General features: G+C 40.0%; 1 protein-coding gene and 1 long non-coding RNA gene across 4 annotated transcripts in view; one reads left to right on the forward strand and one right to left on the reverse strand.

The window, feature by feature from the left end:
- Positions 1-9,376: 9,376 nt before the first annotated feature.
- Positions 9,377-12,716, reverse strand: LOC129456811 (uncharacterized). The gene is made up of 3 exons (XR_008648954.1): positions 12,638-12,716; positions 9,474-9,595; positions 9,377-9,392 (listed from the first exon to the last, which is right to left on the reverse strand). It is a non-coding gene; the product is annotated as an uncharacterized LOC129456811 (long non-coding RNA).
- Positions 12,717-13,728: 1,012 nt separating this feature from the next.
- alcama (activated leukocyte cell adhesion molecule a) overlaps positions 13,729-24,826 on the forward strand; it is a 224,932-nt gene continuing 213,834 nt past the window's right edge. For all 3 annotated transcript variants that reach the window (XM_033978783.2, XM_033978785.2, XM_055226871.1), the window contains exon 1: positions 13,729-13,998. In XM_033978783.2, the coding sequence (XP_033834674.1) occupies positions 13,941-13,998 (58 nt within the window). In that variant the 5' untranslated portion in view covers positions 13,729-13,940. The remainder of the gene's footprint in view (positions 13,999-24,826) is intronic.

Below are 24,826 nucleotides of genomic sequence, written 5' to 3' on the forward strand. Positions count from 1 at the left end.
ACATGGGCTACTTATTACATGAAAAAAATCTATTCAACCACTTCAACCTAAAATGGACATGAGACTACTTTGGTGTTAGGCCATGGAGAGACTTATACACAAGCAGAGCTGCTTTAAAGTCACAGAAGACAGTGCAGAGACCTGAGCACAGGACTTATGTGCTCATATTTCCTGGTTCTAATCAGGACTCGAGCAGCAGCGTTCTGGATGTACTGCAGCTGTGTTAAGGCTCGTTTGTAGAGGCCAGTGAGCAGGACGTTACAGTAGTCTAACCTACTGGAGACAAATGCATGGATAAGTCTCTCTAAGTCATTATTGCCTCTAGATTTCTAGCCTGATTTTAAGGTTTTAAAGAGAGAGACTAGGTGACTGCTGACACTTTGTTTCTGTGGGCCAAAGACTATGACTTCAGTCGTAGTTTTAGCTAGAGAAAGTTGTTTCACATCCACACACTGATCTGCTGCCAGTGAGATCTGAGTTTCATCTGCATAGTTGTGGTAAGACACATTATTGCTGCGTATTAACGGCAGCATGTAGAGATTGAACGACAGGGGTCCCAGGATTGACCCTGGGGCACCCCACAGGTCAGGGCCATTTTATCTGAGATACATTTCCAATTTCAACAAAGTACTAGAGAAGACTTGAACCAATTTAGTGCCGTACCAGAGACGCCCACTCAGTCCTCTAGTCTCTTTAAGAGGATCCCATGATCCACAGTGTCAAAGGCAGCACTCAGATCTAACAGGATCAAGATTGAGACTTTTCCTGCATCAGTGTTCAGGCGGATGTCATTTGTCACCTTGATAAGAGCAGTCTCAGTGCTGTGGTGGGGTCTAAAACCTGACTGGAAAACATCAAAGGAGTTGTTCATTAGGAGAAAGTTAGTAGACAAGAGATATGGTATACTGTGGAATTATAACAAAAGGAAAAACATTTCCATGGTAACTGTGAGGAGGCTCTCCAAACAAGCTCAAATAAGAGTCAGGTTTGTGGAAATACAAGCCGGCTGACAGTAAGTTTTTCATAACTGTGGGGAAGCTGGCCCGAGTGATCAAAATAGGAGGCAGACTCAAAAGAAGTCCCATTAGACACAATTTATTACCCGTGCAGTGGTACACCGTGAACACAAAAAAATAATACATATTTACAAAAATTAATGGTGCTCAACGAAAAACTAAGCAACCAAACTTAAGCAACTGAAACAAAAGCCACGTGTACCCTGGCTACACTGGTGTTCCTCATCTGTCTAATTGCCCAGACTAAAATACTTCCCTGTACCGGAAGCCCCACCCCGGTCTACTCCATCTCTTGTCCAGGGGGCGGTGGGAGTGACATAAGCCTATATTGCATAAAAACATCTCTCAGGCCCAAGTCCCAACAAGTAACAGTGTTTAACTAAACAAACTATAAACACTTAGTTCATGAAACAAAAATACACAAGACATTAACACAAAGAAATAAACAAACTTAAATCAGTTTTTTCCCCCTCCACATGGTCCGGCCCACGACCCCACTCAAGCCTATAAAATGGCCGACATAGGGCACGCCGCCTCTTTGTCTGGACCATGTGGAGATGCAGGTAAGATGATTGTTGGATTACACTGAATAGACGTTTAACTAAATAAAATATATTTAACTAACAAATGTGTGGTGATTTAACTGATTACAACAAAACAAAACAAACCTGGGATAGTTCTATTTTGTTGAGTATTGAAGTTATTGAAAATGAACAAACATGTGCAAAACCAAATCATAGTACTATTAAAAGGGACAAAGGCCCACTTTGTCACAATAACCAAAAATAAAAAAAATCTATTTTTTTTTGCATAATATACCTTAAAATGGTAAAACTGAAAAACATTTATAAAGTACTTTGTTGTAAATTTGAGATCCTTGGCAATGTTTTCACTGGATGATTTTGGATCGATTTATACCTAATCAAGAGCATTCTATGAGTCAGACGTGTGGGTCAGTGTGAGTGCAGGTATACAGTCCTCTACATCTACTAAAGGCACTGAGATGGTGCGTATGCGTGTGCAGAGCGGCTCGCCCCTCGCGGCTCTCCAGATCGCCCTCGCTCTTGTTCGTGTTGTTTTCAGTTTACTCTCATCCACACCACAAGCTTTTGTTTGACTGGAGAATAATGAGGTGGAATTTCATTTTTTGGCTCTGGCTCAAAAAGGCTCAGAGAATTCAAAGGGAACCTCCATCAGCACGGAGCTCGGGTACTGCAAGAAGAAGAGAGAGAAGAGGAAAAGGAGAGAGTGAGAGAGAGAAGGAGGGGGAAATGAGCGAGAGAGAGAGAGTGAGGGGTAAAGGAGAGGAAGGAAAGAGAAAGGGAGGCAAAGGCAAAGGGGCAAAAGGGCAAGAATGGGGCAAAGGGGAGAGAGAGAGGGGAAAATGGAAGAGAAAGAGGGTGAAAGGAAAGAGTGAAGGGCAAAAGGGAGAAACAGGGAAAGCAGAGAGAGTGAAGGGGGGAGACAGAGGGCGGAAGAGGAAAGGGAGTGATAGAGGAGGGATAATGAGGGATGAGGGGCAAGACAGAAAGAGAGACAGAGAGTGAAAAACAGAAATGCTGGATGGTTGTTATGTTATGACGAGAAGAGATCCATTCTGCCTTTGAACCTGCTCTGTGGGCAGCAGTTGGGCTTCAAAGTGAATGAGGAGCACTGGACACTCTCTCATGCACAAACACACACATACACACAAACACTCACAAACACACACACATGCACACGCACATGCACACGCTTTAACACACGCACATACACATACTCACACAAACACACATGCATACACCCCTGCACAAACACACACACCCCTGCACACACACCCCTACACACAAACACTCACAAACACACACACATGCACATGCTTTAACACACGCACATACACACACTCACACAAACATACATGCATACACACATGCATGCACACCCCCTCACACACACAAACACACACACTGCCCAAGAACAACAAACTCTACTCAAACTGATGGGGCTGTCAATATTATATTCAAAGCCATTTCCTCTGCTGTTTACAGTTTATTCAGCAATTTGTTAGCTAAATAAACTGTAAACTGCAGTTTGTACTACACTTCTATGGGGTGTTATAGAGTGGGTATTTTACTTCTATGGGGTATTAAAGAGGGGGTATTTTACTTCTATGGGGTATTAAAGAGGGGGTATTTTACTTCTATGGGGTATTAAAGAGGGGGTATTTTACTTCTGTGGTGTATTAACTGTAACACATAGCATATTTAGATCACCATGTTTCCTTTTGTTTTGAAAATTCTATATTCACCCAAAACAACGTATTAACATGTTTTATAAGTTTCTGTTTTGCTTTTAATGCTCCCTTCCCTTTGCTCTCTGCACTAAGTTACTCCCCCTTCAGAGCGCTATCACTACACAATCAGCGTGCATCCCACTAATGAAACTACTGCACATCACATTGGGTTTGTGAAGTTGTAGCATATTGTTTAGTATCATGCTTTTGTATAGTTATGGAGAATTGTCGTGTAGGAGCGTGGGTGACGTGGGCTTGTGGGCGGAGCATTGCACGGAATCTTACAGCTAACCGTAAGGAGGGTTTGAATAGGGCCTGGGAGAGATTGCTAGATTATACAAACATGCATGGATGACATCTAAAACCTAATGAGGGAAGAATGTTATACCATGGGAGAAAGCTTCAAAAAGTTGATCTTGCATAATACCCCCTTTAATTGTTTATGTGTGACTCTCTATATTGGCTTCTGTAATGTTTTTTTTTTTGTCTTAGCCTCTCTTTCACTTTAGATCAGTACTATACTTCTTATGATCTATGGCTTTATATCTGCATATTGTTTGTATAACTTGTAATTTATGTATGGAAGCCAACTGCAAGTGCGAACCAAAGTTTATATACTCACTAGTTATAATCTATAGTGAGCCATAAAAATGATTCATCTAACCCTCTACACCTCAGTTCTTATTCTTACTTACACCCGATCTCTCATTTACTGAATCGATTTAGTCATTATCGTTACAGGTTTAGTCTGTATGTTCCATTTGCTTGGGTAATTCCTCATACGCACCAGTAGGAGGCACTCTGATCTTTCCCTCTTGTACATGACTTGGTCCTTACCTTGTGAATAAGCACTGGTGTAATTTAGTCCATTCATTACACATAGATATATTAATACAGTGCTGATACCCTGTAGTGTAGTGAATGCGGACTGCAGACTTTTAATTAAAGCTCTCTGCTTGGGGTTTTCATTTAAAGTAAAAATCATCACTCAACTCCTTCATTAGTTTATATTGTGCACAGTTTAAACAGTATACAGCAGAGCGCCTTACAAAGGGGCCAGAAAGCACCGGGGGGGTCTAAAGCAAACAATAAGCAAGTTTCTTAATAACTTCATATATTTGAAAACAACAGAAAAGAAACAATGAAGAACTTCGAATCCAGATGGAAATCAATGTTTTACAGGTTTGTCAAAAGTATCGGCTCCTCAAGTCAGGTCTCTGCAGCTGAAACCATCTACAGCAGACTTTAAAACTTAGCTTGTTTTTTACCTTTGTTGACTTTTAAAAACTCAACCCAGAGCATTTTACAGGATCACTGCAAATGATTTTAACACCTTTATATCTTTAATCTGCAAATGTTGCTGCCTCTTGTCCAGCTCCAGAAGGTGTTCTCACTTACCTGGTCAAATATGTATATAAAAAAAACAATGTCCTCTGCATTTGACCCATCCTTAAATCCTCAGTCCAGCGCACGAGGACCCATTTCCCTCATCTTGTTGCAAGGCTTGGTCTGGACTACCTTAGCTAAAAGATTTGATGTTTTGGGTTGATGGGGGAAACCAGAGTGCCCGGTTCACCCAGACACGAGGAGAACATGTGAACTCCCCCTAAAACTAGTATTGAAAATAGATACTCATTTGAGCAGGTATCGGTACTAAAATGTCCCATTCACAGGACAGAAATGAACCTTTCCTGAATAGTTTTAGAATGATCTTGAGCTGTATCAGAACAAGTATAAGACACATAGACTAGTATACACCCATGGACCACTATGGAACCTACCTGGACAACTGAGGGATTACACAGATATAAGGTCACATGGGAATATAAAAGAAAGTACCACTATTTAATGCTGAAAATCACATTCTATTGTCTACAAAAAAAAGTGTTTTTATTATTACTGTGATATTGTAATCAGTATCGAGTATCAGGTCTATTCCTTAGTGTTGAAATCGAATCCACATACCTCACATTCAACCCCCAAACTAACTACAGGAGAGGCCCGTCCACTCTCTCTCCTTCCTCAACCCCTGTATCTCATCTGCTTTGGCCCTTTCACCTTTCTCTCCTCTCTGTTGGTCCTCAGGTGTTCTCTCCAGGAGTTCTGATTCTGATATTCGTGGTTTTACTTTGCATTTGACCCCTCTGAAGCACTACAGTCTGGTCTATTCATTTTTTCCCATTGACTTTTCAAAAAATTTAAATATTGAGTTTAAGGGCATTGCAGAGACTAACCAGTGTGGTAGCTAATATCCATAATGTGGCTGTTTTAAACCCAAAAAGCATGTTTAAAACGGAAAATCCTCAAAGTAGCTATCCTTTGAGTTATTTCAATTTTTTTTCTTTACTAAACAATTCCATATATCTTAATTCATATATCTGATGTCTTCTATATGTATATAAAATGTAGAAATAAAAATAAATAAATAAAAAAAACATCGAATAAAAGGGTGAGCCCAAAGTTTTGACTGGTAGTGTATATGCTAACGTATAACCACAAAAACTATATTTTTTTTATCTCATATTTAAAATTTGTCTCTGAAATGTTATAAACCTGTAGGCTACAAAACATTTCACCAAATTTTGTGCTTTAAATGTGCTTTCTGGGCTTAAAACAACCCCATTATGGATACTAGTTAGCACGTACCTGGTTAGCCTCCGCAGTACCCTTAAACTCTAAGTATGAGAAAAATGATTTAAAAATGTACTTCCTGAACCAGAGGGGACTTGGAAGTGGGCGGTGTTGTAGACCAAGACCCTGGCACCACAGAGGGGTCAAATGCAAAGTAAAATCACGAATATCAGAATTAAAACTTCTGATATGATAACATTTTTGACTGGTAGTGTATCTGATTAGCCGTGGGTAAAATGGAAAATGAATGGTAAAAGTACATCCAGAACCAGGGGAGGAAGTTCACCGTCGAGCTAAACATCAGACTACAGTGTTTTTGAGAGGACCTGTTTTGTCCCAACCATAGACTGAATAAAGAAGTGGACTAAGTGGAGTGTGACGTCACCCATACCATTCAGCTCCAGTCAAATGAAGGTCGAGCAGTTATAGGGGCCAAGTTGGAGGTGAGTTCCATATTTGGAAATACGACCACGAGTATCACAGCAACCAAAGAGCCAGTCCGGAGCGAGGCTGTTGAAGGTAATGTGCAGCAGGTTAATACGAACAACACGAGCAGTTAAAGAGAGAGGGGTGACAGTTTTTCAATGTAAAGTGAATTGGAGCCAGAGTCAATGGAACTTGTAGCGTGCCTATACTCACTTCCTATTAGCGGTGGCTAGCGGATTAGCTATGTCCATTTATATGTACAGTACGTACTGTGGTCCCAACTCAAGAATGACACAGTCTCATTCACTGAACACTGGTCCTTGTTTGAGCCTCTGTCTTTTCCAACATTATTTGTCAAGCTGAACATTCAATGAAAGTTGAAGTGAATCTCATTTGTTTTGTTGCCAGGTCTGGATTTATCAGATTTGTTTTTTCCGCTCCACCATCCCTGGCACCTGCTCTGTCTTTCTCTCTCTCTCTTTCCCTCCCTCCCTCTCTTTCAGTTCATTTTCATTTATTTCGGTTCTTATCTGTGATCTGGACACTGATAAAGTCTGGCGTCATTAAAGGCTTTGCTATCATTCAAATTTCTGTCTGGTGGAACGGTTTGGTAATGCTTCTTCCTGTGTCGTTTTCAGTGGGGGAACAGAACAAATTTTAGCTATCTGTACTTTACTTTAGTACATTTGAAAGTGGATATTTTTACCTTTACTTCACTACATTTGAGAGCAGGTATCTGTCCTTTCTACTCTACTACACTTTTGAACAGGACTGAAAAGTAAAAATATGTGTCATTATAGTTTGAGACCTGCTGAAAACACTGAGGGTTTATTTCTAACATGTTTAGTTTGAGTAAACAAAAATATACAAATAAAAACAAGAAAAAATATGAATGCTATTGTTTCTGTTGAACAAAATTCAGCACAAATCTTTATCAAACTCACTACATTTGAAGCTTTATAAGATCTCAAAATCTAAAAATCTAAACTTTTACTTTGTACTCTTTACACACACTGGTAAAAAATGGTACTTTAATACTTTTACTTAAGTAGATTTTTTCATGTGATACTTTTATGTTTATTTGAATTTTTTCTTTTTGCTCTGGTATTTGTACTTTTACTTATGTAACAAAATTGAGTCCTTCTTCCACCACAGTCCAGTTTTCATGCAGTACCGGTTATGCTCTACCTGTCCAGCAGAGGCCCTCGCTGGGATACCAGGATAATGATTACCTGACTGGCCTTGTATATGGTTTCCTGACTGTGTGACGTCTCAGTTGAGGTCAGTGCTCCTCTCTACTGTTGCCTTGTCTCTGGGTCTATTTTTTCTCTCAGTTTCAGATCCATCTTTGATAGTGGGGCTTGTTTACAGTCACTGCTGTAGGCTACCCACAGAGCGACCTGGACACAAGCTGTACCCTTTTCAAAGTTCACCTTTATTTTGACTTCATTTGGACAAACTTGGTAAAAACACCGCTTTAGGATTAATGGCGCACTATGGAACTTTTCCGTAGGGGGTCCGATTTCTTGCTGATCTCTATGGAGATGTTGTTGCTTTGCCTGGAATGTTCCACAGTAGGGAGTTATATGTATCAAACTATATTCAATTGTGTGAGTTTTCAAAAAATAACTGGAAAAACAGGGAGATAAATAAAGTTAAAGCCATACGGAGGGACATTCTAAGCAAAGCAATAAAATCTCCATAGAGATGAGCAGGTGGTAGACCCTCTACTTGGCTGATGCTGCTCCACTGTAAATAAAAAAACTTACTTTTTGCAAGATAGAGTTAGGAAATCTTTCTGTTTTTGTTTTTGATGACCATTATGCCCGTCCTCTCCAACGCACCTGGCTTCAACAACACAAGAAACCTCTTCATGGTATATCTTTAATTCAGCGTGTTTGTTTGCTGTGGTGCTTGTGTATAGCAGCACAGAGAGACGACCACTGGCGTTATTACTCTTTTATGAAATTGGATCCAGGGCGATTCATGGCTAATTACAATGATTAGTTTTTGGAGGGTGCTTTAGAATAAAAAGGTCAAAGGTGACAACATTATTACTTAATAATATGTAATGGTCCTGAATATTATACTTCCCAGTCAGATGGAAGCTGCAATTTGAGTTGGAGCAATTAACAAATCACAAAGACTGCAATTATTTATATAAAAGAATAAATCTCTCATCTTTTATTCTCTCTAAAAAAATCACAATTAGATTTATTTCCAAAATCATGAAAGTTTTATATGTAATTCATAATATGTGTGTCAAAATTAAACCTACACTACCAGCAAAACGTTTGGACACACCCTCTCATTCAATGTTTTTTTTTTCCCACTGAGGTTCATCACTGGAGGAACCTGAGGAAGTGTCTGGGGTGAGGGAAGTCTGGGGGTCCCTGCTTAGATGGAGGTTCATCTGGTCTTAGAAAGGCCTCCTCGTCCCCAAGAACCACATTATGGACTGGAACAGAGCAAACATTATAAGGATAGAGGACAACAAACTGGATTTCGTTTACATATTATATATATTTATATATTTTTTCATCTTTACTACTTTCCACATTTTAGATACATATGGAAGACATCACATATATGAGGCATGATATATGGAATTATGTAGTAAAGAAAAAAGTTAACCAACTCTACTAACTATTTTGGGTGGCTAAGGGTGGCTTTTGAGGATTTGAACACAAAATATAAAAACATATTTAGTAGAGGTATTTAACTTATTTTCTTTACTACATCATTTCTACTACATAATTTCTTTCTTGCTTTATATTACGACTGTTAATGTGTTGTTTTTAAAGTAACTGCTTTTTTATGTGACACTTGGTTGCTATGCCGACAAGTTGACGTGAAGGTCAGTCACTGGTTTGTTTTTGGAGACTGGCTCTAGTGAGTTGAGACTGCTGTTGTTTTGCTCTTGTTTTGTCGTGGGTTACGGCCTACAGTAGCCCTTGTGTTCAGAGAATAAACAAGCAGAAGAAATTTGCCGTGTTTCCTTACACTAGAACGCTACAAAAAGCTTTATTTTTGTCTTCTGTATGTGTCTAAAAACGCAGAAAATAGTAAACATACGCACAAAAAACTTAAATGTGAGGTATGTTTGCTTATGTTGTTGCGTTACTTACATGATTCCTGTAGAGCTGTCCTTCAGCAGCTGGATGAGTTCAGGTTAAGTGTCCTGCAGAGCGCCACGCTGATAGAGTGTCCTTGAGTGAGAGCGAGTGATTAGCAGCTCTGTAGCACCAACCTGTTTAAATATAAAAACACATCAGGTGAACATGACTGGCACTCTGTAGTCTGCAGAGATAGGAGAAAGATCAGCATTGAAATGTGTTGGAGATTGATTTAACTTTACTGTATACCCTATTAGCTTTCTGCTCATAGCTAAGCTTCATAAGGATTCGTGAAAGATATTTTCTGAAAACAGCCAGTATACAAACAGAACTACTTCTTCAGTATCTGTAAATTCTGAATTCATAAATCCTTTTGATAATATTGATCGGTACTGCATTAAAAGGCTGGCGGTACCGACACCAACATCTGCTACTTTGAAGGCTGCAAAAATTTCTTCTAGGTCGAAGTTCTCTAACTATGAGTTTCGCACTGCAGAATAACCTCTTGATAACTGCATAAGCCTCCAAGTAAGAAAGAAGAAAGTCATTTAAATAGTGAACAATTTACAGAGCTTGATAGGTTAATGAAGGGTACTTAGGCTGTACCATCGGGGGGGGGGGGCATGGGAGGATGCTTGAGGGGGCACTACACTCCCCTAGAGTGGTCAAATCACTGCCACAGCTTCTCCCAAAAAAATATTTTTTTGCACCACTTTCATAACACATCCAATCTTGACTAAAATGTTGTTCAAAATGAGAATTCCATGTTAGCTTTTATAAATCACTACAGGGGCTAACTGCATTTTAACTACTGGTATGTTTAAAATGGAAAAGCAAACGTGGTAGGGGATGAGGGTACGGTCCATTGTTAAAAGAGGGTCAGGATTTATCATGTGTACTTTTTCTTTGCTCTACTGGTAAATTTTTGGTTATTTTTCCCAATATGACAAGATTTGAGCTGTAAAAGGTTGAATTAATAACTTCTATGCCTCATTACAGATGCAAACTCAGTACTAAAGTGTTTCATTCTGCTGTTTATTTATTGCAGCTCACGATTTTTAACAATTTTGTAGATTTAGAATAGTTTTTGTGGTTTAAATCTGCTCTTGGTGTTTTGTATCAGTGGCATAAATTACTTACAGTATTATCGTTCATCGTCTGTATTTACTTTAGCGATATATCAAACTTCAAAATGTGTTATCATAACAGGCCTAATCATAACTTACTGCTGTACTTGGGATGCTACACTGGACTCCTATGCTTTTTATACCAACTTGTTTTGTGGACTATATACAACAATATAGAAACATTATAGAGGAGAGAAGAGTGTTTGTCCACAGGTTGGCAGTCTGATCCCACAGATGAATGCTGTTGTTATGTCCTTGGGGAAGACACTTAACCCTCCTCGTCTCCAGTGTCTGTGTACACTGTTGCATGAATGAGGGGTTGAGGGGTTATGTATAGAGTGTGTTATATGTATAGTGTGTATAATGAATGTGTTGCATGTATAGTGAATGTGCTGTTGTGCATCAACCTCCTGAGGGACTGAGGATGGAAATTATCTTTATATATAATCTTTACATATTTACATTTTAAAATGTTCATTAATATGTGCTGTCCCAAGTTGACAAAAGAATGTGTGTGTGACTGGGTGAGTGGTTTCTTGATGTAAAGTGCTTTGGGTGCCTTGAAGTTGGAAAAGCACAATGTAAATATGTGGCCTTTCCTATGTCCTGGTCCTGTACTGTGGGCCCAGATCCTTCCCTTCCCTCACCTGGCTGGTTGACCTAATACCTGGCTATGATGACCCCTACCCTACCGTGGATAAGCCTCCCTCTGTCCCTTATTTGAGTGGGCGCTGGTCCTACACACTTGAACACTATCTGCATATAATGGATGCACATTAGTCCTGGACACATTTGCAGCCTGCCTGTTCTGGTTTAGTCCTGGTTTAGTCCTGGTTTAGTTCTGGTTCAAATCCTGGTCTAGTCCTGGTTTAGTCCTTGTTTAGTTCTGATCTAGTCTTGGTCTAGTCCTGGTTTAGTCCTGGTCAAGTCTTGGTTTAGTCCTGGTTCAGCCCTGGTTTAGTCCTGGTTTAGTCCTGGTCTAGTCCTGGTCTAGTCCTGGTTCAACCCTGGTTTAGTCCTGGTTTAGTCCTGGTCTAGTCTTGGGCTAGTCCTGGTTTAGTCCTGGTTCAGCCCTGGTTTAGTCCTGGTTCAGCCCTGGTTTAGTCCTGGTCTAGTCCTGGTTCAGCCCTGGTTTAGTCCTGGTTTAGTCCTGGTCTAGTCTTGGGCTAGAACAGGTCTAGTCCGGGTCTAGTCCTGGTTTAACCTTGGTTTAGTTCTAGTTTAGTCCTGGTTTAGTCCTGGTTTAATCCTGGTTTAATCCATAGGAGTGGAGCGCTCCTTCACTGTGGTTCTCCTCAAGGTTTCTCTTTTTCTCACTGTTTTTTAATTTTTATTTTATTTTTTCATTACTGAGAAAGAGGGTCTAAGGCCAGTGGATGTTCTGGGACAGTTATGCATTTGCTTGTCTGTTTCTATTTCATTGTTGATTTTCTGACTTTCAGTTGCTTATATGAATTCTCATGTTCAGCCCTAAAAGGTGACTTCTGTTGTGAATTTGGGCTTTACAAAAATAAATTAAACTGAACTGAATTAACCATTTACCTTATATTTAGCCTATATTTTGCACATAGTCTACTTCCTCCAGAAACAGCAACCTCCTCAGTCCTCAGGTAGACCAATAAAAAGTTAATAAGATGTTGGCAGGAAAACCTCAGACTGTCCTTGTCTTTTTGGGTCCTCAGCCAAACCAGAGACATGTCCTCTGCACACCACCAACAACAAATAGACGCGTAACGATCTTTGACAGACGCTTTTCCAGGAATTCAGCCACGTTTGTGCGTAAAAGACCAGACATTACAAGAACAACAGGTGCGTAATTACTCTGCTAATTTGCTGTTACCGTTCCGACACAAACTACAAAAACCGTGCAACTGTTATTATCTACTGAGGAAATATTTTAAACGTGTTTGTGTACCAAGGATTCTGGTTTACATGGAAGAACAAGCCTACTATTACGCACCACGTGGTTACACCTGTTTAACCACATTGCTAACTGTGTGATTAATTCGTTTAGCCTTCACGAGTTATTACGTGTTTGTTTGCTCTTACTGTGGTTTCTGGTGACAGCCCCGGTGAGTAATCTGATGTATTTAACAGCTTTCTTCCTCTTCCGCATGTAGATGTACCGGGTGACCGGTAGCGCTCTAGGGTGAGGTCATCTATTTGATAAAAAAATAAAAAATAAAATAAAATCATCATCATCATCATCATCATCATCATCATTATTATTATTATTATTATTATTATTATTAATCTATTTATTTGCTGATAGAATGACTCCCTCAAATTGAAGATAAAGAAGGACATGAAGGGACGGATTTTTCGAAATTTAAACTCATAGCTAACTGCAATAACTCCATGTTTGTTTTTTTTGTTTTGTTTTTTTCCAATCCTAACGCAGAGACTGGATTGGAATAGACACAGCAATAGGTGCCAAAATAATACAACCGTGAAATCCAAAAACACCTTATTTAACACATAACACATATTTTAAATCTCGTGTGTAACCGGTTCATTTATATAAGTATAACTACACAAAATTGTGCTTTTGTGTTAATACTGTTCCGCTCATACCTGGCGCAGCCTTGGTCCTCCAGCCTCTTCTTCTGTGTTTTTGTTTCTTCTTCGTGTGACCTTCACCTTGCCCCAGGTATACATTCCGTAGAAAATCCAGTATCGGGAACATATCTGCCATCTATTGTAATCCTATAATTAAACTGTTCTTTTGTTTTTATTTTTGCCTTTATTTACATCTGCAATTATATTTTACTTGGATTTAAGTTGGTATTAAGCTCTGATGTTGCACTGTTGTTTTCATTTATAGATGTGAAGAAGTGCGGGGAGATGCTAACTGTCCATTATCTTACCTCCTGTAGTATGGGCTGGACTGAGAAACAGCACTTTTTTGTGAACCAGGTATGTTGTTTTTCCCTTTGCTAATCCAGTATTGTTTGGCTGTTCAGGACAAATAAAAGACGGACATGTGGTCATTTTGTTTCCAGACGCCCGCGCAAACTGTGACTGGGACGTTGTTTCCGTTTCTCCCAGCGCCTGCAGAGGGCATTGTTTCAGGCCAAAAGCCCCGTGGAATGAGCTGCTGCTTGTGCTGGTTCCTCCTCCCTCCTCCCCTGCGCTCTATCTCCGCGCTCTCCGCTCCATTCTCTCTATTTCACCTGCGCTCCACCGCTGACAACACCACTACTTGGGGTTCCCTTTCGGACTTTCCACGCCGCCTTCGCACCGCTACAGTGACATATCTCCGGGCAGTCGGCTATTTGAGCTCCTCACTCCGACTTCAAATCACCATTTGTCGCCAGAGGTTTTCCCTGGACCTTGAGTCTACTTTCCAAGGATGGAGTCTGCTGCTTTCCTGTTGCTGTTTTCCGTGTGCGCTGGGACGCTTCTTCAAGGTAAGCCTCGGTAATATAATCTGGTACTAAACTAAGATGACCAAAGTGTGAATTTTGAGAGGTAATGAGCGTATTTCCGGATTTACTGTCCTTTCTCTACTCCGTAGTAGCGAGTAACTTGTACCTGAAGTTACCGCTTTGACATTGTTTCAGTGATGGATAGCTCTCACTATCGCTTCTGCTTTTCTAGACTTTATCTTTCAGATCAATGACTTATTATTAATAAAGACAGCTCACATTTTTAGAAGGGTTTTGCAGTGTGTTAGGTGGTAAATATCCAATAGGGAAAACTCATATTTGATCAATTTCGTAGCCTCCAGCCACGAGTTTCGGCGCCTCTTACGCGCTTCTTCCCCGCGTCAGCCTCACGCAGGAGCCTGTAAATAAACAGGTGGGTAAACTACATGCAGGTGTGCTGAGCCTGCGCAGCCCCGGGGGTAATGACTTTAATAAAGCCCACTCCCTGACCGTCTCTGACCAAACAAACAGAGCCCCCCCTCCTTCCTCCTCCTCCTCTCGTGGAGCGGTAATGCGGTGTCATGGTGCTGGATGTGAACCCTGGGGTGAAGATGTGGTCGCTGCTATCAGGACATTTGTTTGTAATAAGTGGATGTGGTTGTTTAGATCCACGTGTAACCCAAGCCTCTGCTTGTGTGTCTAGAGCGTGGCTTAGTTTATGCAGCCTGTTTATTATTGGCAGTGTTTAAAAAGAGCAGGAGAAGAATGCCACACACAGTTAATGGCTTTTGTCTTCACGTGACTTTCTCGGTTAAAGAGAGGAGATGATTTGGACTTATAATGCACTGAGCTTTTCCCACACATCTCATAAGAATAGCCTGGTATGTTTGTAATGTGACTGATAATTCTCAGAGCTGTGTCTGTATGGGAACTGCATTCAAAGCCCCCGAGGCTGTGAAACTCCTATTTTGGGACGTAGCCCTCAGCCCTGTGTAATTTCAAAGGCTGATAGAGAATGTCTTTTCTTGGTGGAAAAACAAGGAGTGTGCTCCTAAAAGCGTCTCAAACTATCACTGGACTGGCACTGTGACAGCGGCCAGTGTCACTTACCCTGGATAAGTGAGAATAAATGTTTTTTTTCTCTCTGCCCTTATCTCATGAGTTGTGTTGTGTCAGTAGCCATCTCTTGGCATTCACAGAGCTGCTCTTTGTCAGGCGGCTGGAGGGCAGGCAGCCTGTCTGGCCACTGCCTCTGTGTGGGGGAGAGTGAGTGGGGTGTGTGGGGGAGTGGGTGGGGCGTTGTGGGGGGCACTGGGCGGAGCCTGGAGGGCGATTGGTGGCTTTGCCGAACGTGGCCATGAGCTCCATCTCCATCACTTGATCCTATCTGGTCCGGCTCCGCTCCACTGACTCATGGAGGCAAAGGGGGGACACTTTTTTCTTTCTCTGGTCACATTTCATTCACGATGAAATCCATATTTATCCTCAACATAATGACAGATAGCAGCAGTGCAGATAGCAGCCCAAGTCAGTTTCCAGCTTGATCTGTAGCATTCCACACATCAAAGAGCGAGGACTTTCAAAGCCAGTTTGAAACTTAGAAGTCTGAAACCACAGGAGGCTTTTCAGGGTGACTTTAGAGTGAGAGACAGAGGTGAATAGTAAACATGTTAGCCAAAGTCATCATTAGTGACAGAGAATGACATTTGAAGAAAAGCCTTGGAACAGTGTCTGAAGTTTGGTACAATTAAAAGCACTTAACATAATTCAGATGGGCTCCCTGTGGCGCTAACAGGACTTAAGACCAGGGTGGGACATTGTAGATCAGCTGTCATCTTTGCTCTATTGTCTTTGTAATGATTGGAATGCCCCTGTAATGTTTTGTTCCTGTATCTGACGGAGTAACTAGACATGCTTTTCATCGCGTCCCTTAGCGGCACCGTCCCGACGCACTTAAGCAAGTTGAGACATGTGGGGCTCCAATCAGACGCCTTTGTCATCCCCTCAAAGGCACCTCTCCATGTTCGCCAAGCCTGAGACATCTGAGACACGATCCACCGCACAACACCAGCGCTCGATTAGAAACAGATTTCGTGAGCCACTGCTGTCAAATGTTATTTCATGTTCCTTATAATGAACGGCAGGTCACAAAACGCTCGTCTCATGTTCTCCTTTAAAGTGGCATTAAGTGGCAGAACAAACCGGATAACTGAAAGTAAGTGGAACGAAAACTGACACGGATTTGAGGTAGGATTTTCATAGCCGTGTTTAGACTCTTTGGGAATCTACCTCGACACAGCCAGATGTCATGTTTCACTTTCATTTTCATTTCATTCCTTCTGCAGTATTCTAATTAAAATATATTGCAAGATTAGAGAGAACATTTATATAGCATTATGTTAAAGGTGTACTGTGTAACTTTTCTGGTGTTGGTGGATGCTTCCGACTTCCATATACATTTCATTTGCTTTGCTTTGTATGTCCTACGGAATGGCTTTACTATTTGGCAATCTATTTTGAATTTATTCAAGTTAACAGCTATCTTTTACCTTTAGTTCAGTAAAGATTCCAGGAAACTCCTGGGCTGAAATTATCCATAGAGTCCATCCCGAGCAAGGCTGTTGAAGGTAACGTCTCCACACCACCAGCAAATCTGTCAATTAAACCTGTTGATTGGCAGCGTGACCACCTGATTTGTCTGTTATTAATGTTCATATCTTGAATAACAAACACAATGGTGAAATAAAAACACCAACATCACATAGAGCGGATTAATACGCACATTTTAAGACCAAAATGACGAGCCTGACAGCAACATTTATGGAGAGAGAGGTGACAGTTTTCTAATGTAAAGTGAATAGGAGCTGGAGTCAATGGAGCCGGAAGCACGTCCATGCTCATTTCCTATTTGGAACGTGGCAGCCAGCAGGTTAGCTATGTCCATTTATATATACAAACAATGGCATAGACCACCAGTTTAAAACCCCATGAGGACTCCAACACGCCCACAAACCCGCCCTAATGCATTCGTCTCAGTAAATCAAACGTCCATAATTGAACATTAACAAGCTGCTAGTTAATACCACACCAGATCAAAACACCCATCCCTTCATCTGAATGGGCAGTACATTTCCCCTGTTAACCATTCCCATCACAGCCCTCCTCTTCCAGGCACGGGCGCATTACTCTACCTGGCCCTTTGGTGTACTGCTTTGATCCCTTCCTGGCCCATTATAACTCATAGCAGCTACTCTTTAATTATGTTCCACACACATGCGCTTTGAAATGGACCTAAGTGCAAGAATGCCTAAGGAGGACAGCACCTCTACTCCCCCAGTACCGAGGAAGGGGATTGTTAAATTTTACTGTTATGATTATTGCGATTTTAAGGTTGTCTGGGATGTTATTTGGAGCTGTGAATGGAAAAACGAGTTGGATTCTGTATTTGAATCCCTGTTGTTTAATCGAAACCTATACCTACATTATAATCTGAGGGTTGGCGGTTCGAATCCTGCTATCAACATAAAAAACATCATCGGTGTTTGTGTACACTGGTGTATGAATGTGTGTGTGACTGGGTGAGTGGTTCCTTGATGTAAAGAGCTTTGAGTTACTTGTAGGTGGAAAAGCTCTATATAAAAATGTGACCATGTACTATTTAAAAATGTAAAAAAACAGAATTAGTTCATTTCAAATGTAGTGGTGGTCCAAGTTAATCCTCACTTTCCTAACACATTCTTAACATTCTAATTGTTCACCATGGTGAATTTATAAGCATTTTTCATAACTAAAGCAGAGTTTTGAAGTCGGTAAGGCTAACAACTAGCATGCTAAAACACTTTATAATCAGATGCAAACAGCACACACACTGCTCTTACAAAATCTCTGTACTGGTGCAAAATTTTACTACATGGAAAAAATAAATTATGTACCACCCCTTTAAGCAAACCATCTCTACATTTAACGTGAATGAACCATAGCTTAAATCTATAAAAACAGGTCACCCAGACTGGATAATAGGTTTGGTATGTACTTTCTGTAGCTTAAAGGGACGTTAGCTTGAACGCTGTCTACCTTTGCCCTGACATGCAGCCTAGGTCGTCAGTTTTCTGCAGGGGAAATACCTCTGTGGGGGTTTGCAAAGGTAAAGGCTAAAGAATGGGGGGATATTGAAACATGAGAGGGTCCGAAGAAGGGCCTGTGGGGGGCTTTATATCCACAACCCCCAGTAGCGCGATTTATGAAAGGTCGCAGTCCGTTTGAAGCACCATCTAAATCTTCGCTTCAGATGGTTTTGGTTTGATCCGCTGTTCACAGAGTTTGGTTCCCCCCCTCCCCCTTCCCGATCGGGCATGTCCTGTAAACTTCCCATAATTCCCCTGGGTCATGTAAAGAGGGTTAAGCGTCTGATTCAAGCTTAGATCACTATAGCCTCGTAAAGAAATGCCATTAAAGAAGGGGTGTTATATTTCTATGGGGTATTAATTTCTAACACATAATATAAAGACTGCCATGGTAACTTCTGTTGGTTGGGAAGTGCTGCAGAAAAAACTACCTGATTAGGCTTGTGGGCTGCACCTTAAGACAAGACTCGTGGTCTCGTATCCATGGGTTTCAGAATGGTGGAAAGTTAGGTCCGTTGAAATACGAAAGGAAATATTTGATCTTTTGAATGGTCAGTAGTCCTCAAAATGGCACCGTCTTAAAGGAAGCTGAAACCTATGACTACCTAACCAAAGGGAGGGTTTGAATAGTGCCTATGAGAGACCGTTTCTTTCTACATTTTATATGCATACAGAAGACATCAAAGATATGAAGTAAGATATATGGAATTATATAGGGGGAAAAAAGTTAAGTAACTCCTCAAAATATATATTTTTTTAATTTTATGTTCAAATCCTCAAAGTAGCCATCCTTTGTCTTCTTTATGTATCTAAATTAGTAGTAAAAATAAATAATTAAAAACATGTCTTCCTGAATTAAATATGCAAAATATTGGCATGCTAATGCTAATGTGCTAATCTGTTGTTTCAAACTGCTCTTAATTATTCATGTTTCTAAACTGTTGTCACCTCATTCCCAGCTACTTTTTCTCTCTGGAGTCGGTGTCATTGTTTCAGAGCGAGGAGCTTCTGCTGTAGGGCTGAACACCTTTACTTGTTTAGTTTTTGATGTCTTTTAGTCAATGAATTATTTATTGGGATTATAAGGATTTATACTCACCACATCAGAAAGGAGAAGGCCTGGGGTTATGTTAGCGATTGGACAGTTTATTCTTTATGGAAATGCTGTTTACTAATAGTAGTTCAAGTTTATTTTTATAGCACATTTAAAACTACTTCAGCAGACCAAAGTGCTTCACATAAAGCAAACATGTCAACAAACACATATAGAGATAAGACGATACATAGGAAAAGAACAAGAACCAACACCAAGATATCCTGTCTAGCTAATATTAAAGAGCCCATATTACGTTATTCTCCGATCTATGTTATAATGTTGTGTTTTGTTTCATTCACACGTTTAACACACAAAGCATGCATATTTAGGCCAAGTTCTTCTCTCAAACAGTAAACACTCTGTTCCACCTTGTGATGTCAAGTGGTAATACAGAAAGTCCTCCATTATGTTTTTAAACTCCATACACCTTCACTAGAATCATTAGTATCATTTCAGCCTTGGAATTTCCAATCTCTACTGAACTAAAGGTAAAATGTAGCTGTTAACTTACAAACTACCGCTACATGACATCACGTAGACAGACTAATAATAAAGTGTTACTCAAACATGTGTGAATGAAACAAAACACCACTGTATGTTTTTGAGCAAGTAACAGTATTACACCATGGCTTAAAGCTCAAATGAGTCAGTTTTATATAGTAATAGGACCTTTAAATACCAGGGAGTAAAGGTCAGTCTGTCTAGTCTTTAATTATTCTAGTCTTATAAACTAGTTTTTGCACAAGATGTTAACAAGGAAGATAGAATGAACCTGGTATCTCCACCAAGAATTTGTATTGGGGGGTTTCAGATGACGTCACCACATTTTATAGGCCAATCATATTTAATACAGATGGGAGGGGGCATTTCCAAAAACCGCCTCACTCTGCAGAGAACACGTTTGCACAACACATTTTTAATACAATCAACCTTGAGTTCTGAGTCCCCACTAAAGCTCGGAGAGTGTCCCCATCGCACCTGACAAAAGCCCTGTAAATCCGTATCACACTGTGCATAATGATACAGTCACAAATCAGCCGTGTTCTTATATTTGGAGCTTGTAACGGCGCGTGTGCATAGGGCTGATGGAACACCTCCCCGCTGGAGCCCTGAGCGGTATTAACACTTCAGTCAGCGGCCTTGACAGCTTCTGTGTGCCACCAGTTAATTAATTCACTTGTTTAGCCTCATTCATGTGTATATATATGCAAACATACTGTCCATCACAGATCCCAGGGGAGCGCCATCTTGATGACATCTTTAATAATATGTCCTCCTAGATATTGAGGGAATATGTTGGGGTGTTCTGCATTAGAGCTGTTGGCATTTTTTGTGTCAATTAATTGGCCAGTAGTGTCTTTTTTATTAGTTGACTAGGGTGGCCAAAAAAATCACATGCTAATCGATACCAAAATCAAACTTGAAAATTAGAGATCGAGCGATACAGGTTTTTTCATGGGACGATATCGAAGTTTGATGTCACATTTATCATGGCCAAAATAATTGCAATTAACGATTATACCACGATAATTATTAAAGTTGCTGACAGTTTAAAAGTGTTCCTATTATTAATAGTTAAAATTTTCACGTTATGAATAAGTTCCATGTTTAAACAACTTTTATATAATTGTACTTTGTTGTAAGTGAAAACAGCTACAGAGAGCTGCAACAGAGAACATTCTGGAGAAGTAGGTTTTTTCAGCACATTCTGAAGATATAATGGAGATTATGCTTGTTGACAGTTTTTACAATTATATAAAAAGGCGCACGAATGATTTATTGTCGACCCTTTATATTACGATAAACGAGGGCCGATTTTCTCAAATTATGTAATTTAAATTTACTACAAACCCATAAAAGAGCTATGTAGTCACATTTTGTGCAGCTATCTCCTCATATTAAAGTGTTAATATAAACCTTTGTATGTGTTTTTTAGGCAACAGATCACCTAAACAAAATATCAGCTTATACTGGAGAATGAAGGCCAATATCTGAAAAAAATGATCTTTCTTCAACAGTTTTAGAATAACCACGTGGTAACTTAACCAAAGTCATTTTGTGCTGAATATCACATTCTATTATCTAAGTGTTTTTTTTTCATCATTGTGGTATCGAAATCGGTATCGAGCCTTGTTCTTAGTATCAAGTTTGAATTTTTAGCATCGTAACAACACTATAGTCGATTTAGTCGATAGAAGGATTTATATGAGGCAACAGAGTGCCATTATTGGTTAAGCGGTTATATCCACTGATCCATAGGTTGGTGGTGCGATTCCAGCTCCCACAGAGGAATGCTTGTTGTGTCCTTGGGCAAGACACTTAACCCCCTCCCCCCAGTGTCCGTGTACACTAGTGTGTGTGAATGGGTGAGTGGTTCCTTGATGTGAAGCGATTTGAGTGCCTAGAAGGTGGAAAAGTGCTATATAAAATTTGACAGTTTTCCATTTGAAGAGTTGGCTGAAGATTTGGTATATTCAGTTTCTAAAAGGCAGATTAAACAAGTTTATCTTTATATAAATACTCTGTTTTCTAGTACTATCACAACTGGGGTTTGAAAGTGTGAAGCCCTGACCTGAGAAACACTTCAGCAAAACAACTTTAATTTTACTAGCCTTTGAAAGCCTTTCCGTGGATTAAAGGCCCACCTCACTGTTGGCATTATAAAGGACACAAGTGCTGATCTAGAGAAAGACGCTGGGAAAGTCAGTATCTGTGTTGACGTGGAGCAGCCTGCAGAGACAGCGTCAACTCGGGCAGGTTCACAGACGCGCAGCACTGGGGCGCAAGCCAAACCTGAGTGTGCTAATATGGTTTATGACAAAGGGGCCAAAGGAAACCTGTCGTCATGATTTAATATAGATTAATGGAGCAGCTTAATGTTTATGAGACGCTGTTTTGGCTCTGAGTCTGCGGTGAAACAGGTAATGCCCCATTCTACAGCTGGGGATTGTTTTGAATTTGAATTGAATACAGGGTTCATGTCTAATGTGTGTGTGCGAATGATAGGTGGTGGTCGGAGGGGCCGATGGGGCAGATTGGCAGCCTCACTTCCGTCAGTCAGCCTCAGGGCAGCTGTGGCTACAGTAGTAGCTTACCATCACCAAGTGTGGAAATGAATGAATAATGACTATAGTGTAGCACTTTGAGAGGCCTTGAAAAGCGCATTACAAGTGTAAGCCATTATTATTATTATAATCGTCAGTTATATTTTGGCTTGGGGTCCTGCATTACGCAAAATTGACTCTTATGTCAAAATTGTCTTAAGTCATGTTATAATGTTACCTACTCAAAAACAGACCTGGCGTTGTGTTTTGTTTCATTCACACATGTTTGAATAACCCTTTATTATTAGTCTTTTTACATCTCCAAAACTGAAAATGTTCTTTTTCCTTTATTACAACATGACATCACAAGGTGGAACAGAGTGTTTTCTGTTCGAGAGAAGAACTCAACCTAAATATACAGGGTTTGTGTGTTAAACATGTGTGAATGAAACAAAACACAACTCCATGTGTGTTCGTGATGAGGAGACATTATAACATAAACTAACATTAGTTCTTTAATGAAGATGTTCACAGCCAATGGTTTGGGTAGGTGGAATAAACTGGGCTAATTTTAGTGTTAAAGGCCCTGCACCTCATTTTAATTCATTTTTATGAAGATAAATGCTCTTTACATCATGCAGTGTTTGCTAAAAGCTGCTAAATAATAAAAAAGACTGTAAAATATAACCTCTACATTTTCCAAAGCATTTTCTCAGATAATAACTAACACAGAAGCTACAGACACGGTCACCTTTTTCTTCCAATCAGGCTCATTGTTGCTAAGAATCATGGGAAACCAGCTGCTGGACACTATCCCAGACACTTGATTCTCTGTCATTTCAAGAGTGACAAGAAGCAAACAGTAGACAGAGATTGGAGAACTATAAAGAAACAACAGCATGACACAAGTTTCTGTGTCACGGTGCAATATCACAGAGGCAGAAAGGCTAAAAGTTCAGACTAAAACATGTCCCTCACTCATGGTTTGAAATCTGAGACAGCCCCTTTAAATGGGACTAGTTTTATGTCTTGTTTAGGCTTAGACAAAGGTTAATAATCCACAAGGGAAAGTACCTGGAAGTAGTTCACACATTCCAATATTTTATTTATTTATCTTTAGTCATACAGGGAGAGCTCAAAGGGAGAACTCAGACTCTACTTTTTATGGCCGTCCTGTTCAAATACAGAAAAATACAAAAAAAAAACCAAGCAAAAAAATACATAGACACATTACATTAGTATAATGAAGAGCCAAAAATATAAATGGTACAAAGTTTAAAATAATTAGAAGAAATAGCAAGAGGCCCATGAAATCAACACTTAAAACCATTTGTATTTTGCTTTTGAAAAGAAGAAAGTACTTGAATAAAATTGAAAAACGAGCTTGGTAGTAAATTGTTAAATAAGTGCATTGTTTTCTAGTGCCATCCCAACTAGGCTTTATAAATGTGAAGTGCCACCACCTGCTTGTCTCCACGGAAATGTTATCGCTTTGTCTAGAATGTTCCAAAATATAGATTAAACCTATTTATCACAAGGGAGACAGGCAGATTACAACACTACACATTACATTACAATTCAGATCTATGGAGAGGCGCCCCTATTCAATGAAGGAATGATTATATTTTTGGGCAAAAAAACACCTGCAATGAATAAATTCTAGATGAATGTGTTATATGTCATACCGTGGAACGCTCCAGGCAAAGCAATAACATCTCCATGGAGACGAGTGGGAAAAGTTCCGCAGTGTATCTTTAACTTGAATACCTTTTGAAAGCGAGTTTGATTGATATTTGGATTTGGATTGGAAATATATTCATTTTTTTTCCCCAGGTCTAGCCCATTCACAGGAGGTAAAATGCCACTGCTGTGACCATCTTTGGAACATGTGATTTGCTCAGTGGGCATTAGCCGCTCCGGTTGGCTTTGTCAAGGTTAGAAGTGTGTCTAATGCAGGGGCCCAGTCTGAGAGAGGCCACTTCACCGAGCTTTTGCTGCGTCCACACAGGCCTGGATTAGTGTGAACCAAATATAAACAATAAATGATATTATTGGAACTACTTTATACACTTGACACAATAGTCCTAAAGTCTAATCTGAGTAACTCTCTTTGTTAAATCAGACCCGTTATGCAAAATTAACTTTTCAGATTCTCATTTACCCTTTTGAAGTTGTATTTGGAGTGATTCATTTTTGAATAATCTTAAATCGCTTATTTTCAAGACGCCATTTTGCCGATCAGTCCTTGTTTTCACCGCCACTGGTACACGCCCGCTGTGCTGTACTTACATAGTTCTTGTTTTATTTTCTTAATCGGTGATACTTGTAGGATTCGGCAGCAGCACATAGTCATTTTCGTACAAAATAAAAAATTCCTGTAAATTGCAGGTATCCATAGGAGAAGCCGACACCTCTGTGATGACGTTCACGGCAATGTCAGCTTCAATTGGGGACCACAGTTGTCTTGTACAGAAGTCATTGGACTAATTTCTTTTATTAAGTTGTTTTAGGTTAATATTATAGGTGAATATTTTAGATGAATATTATATATAACACTGATCTACTGGTATCATAGATTATAACTATAGAGCACACACAAGCACAAT

This window comes from Periophthalmus magnuspinnatus, chromosome 14, assembly GCF_009829125.3.
Source record: "Periophthalmus magnuspinnatus isolate fPerMag1 chromosome 14, fPerMag1.2.pri, whole genome shotgun sequence".
Classification (NCBI taxonomy): Eukaryota; Metazoa; Chordata; class Actinopteri; order Gobiiformes; family Gobiidae; genus Periophthalmus; species Periophthalmus magnuspinnatus.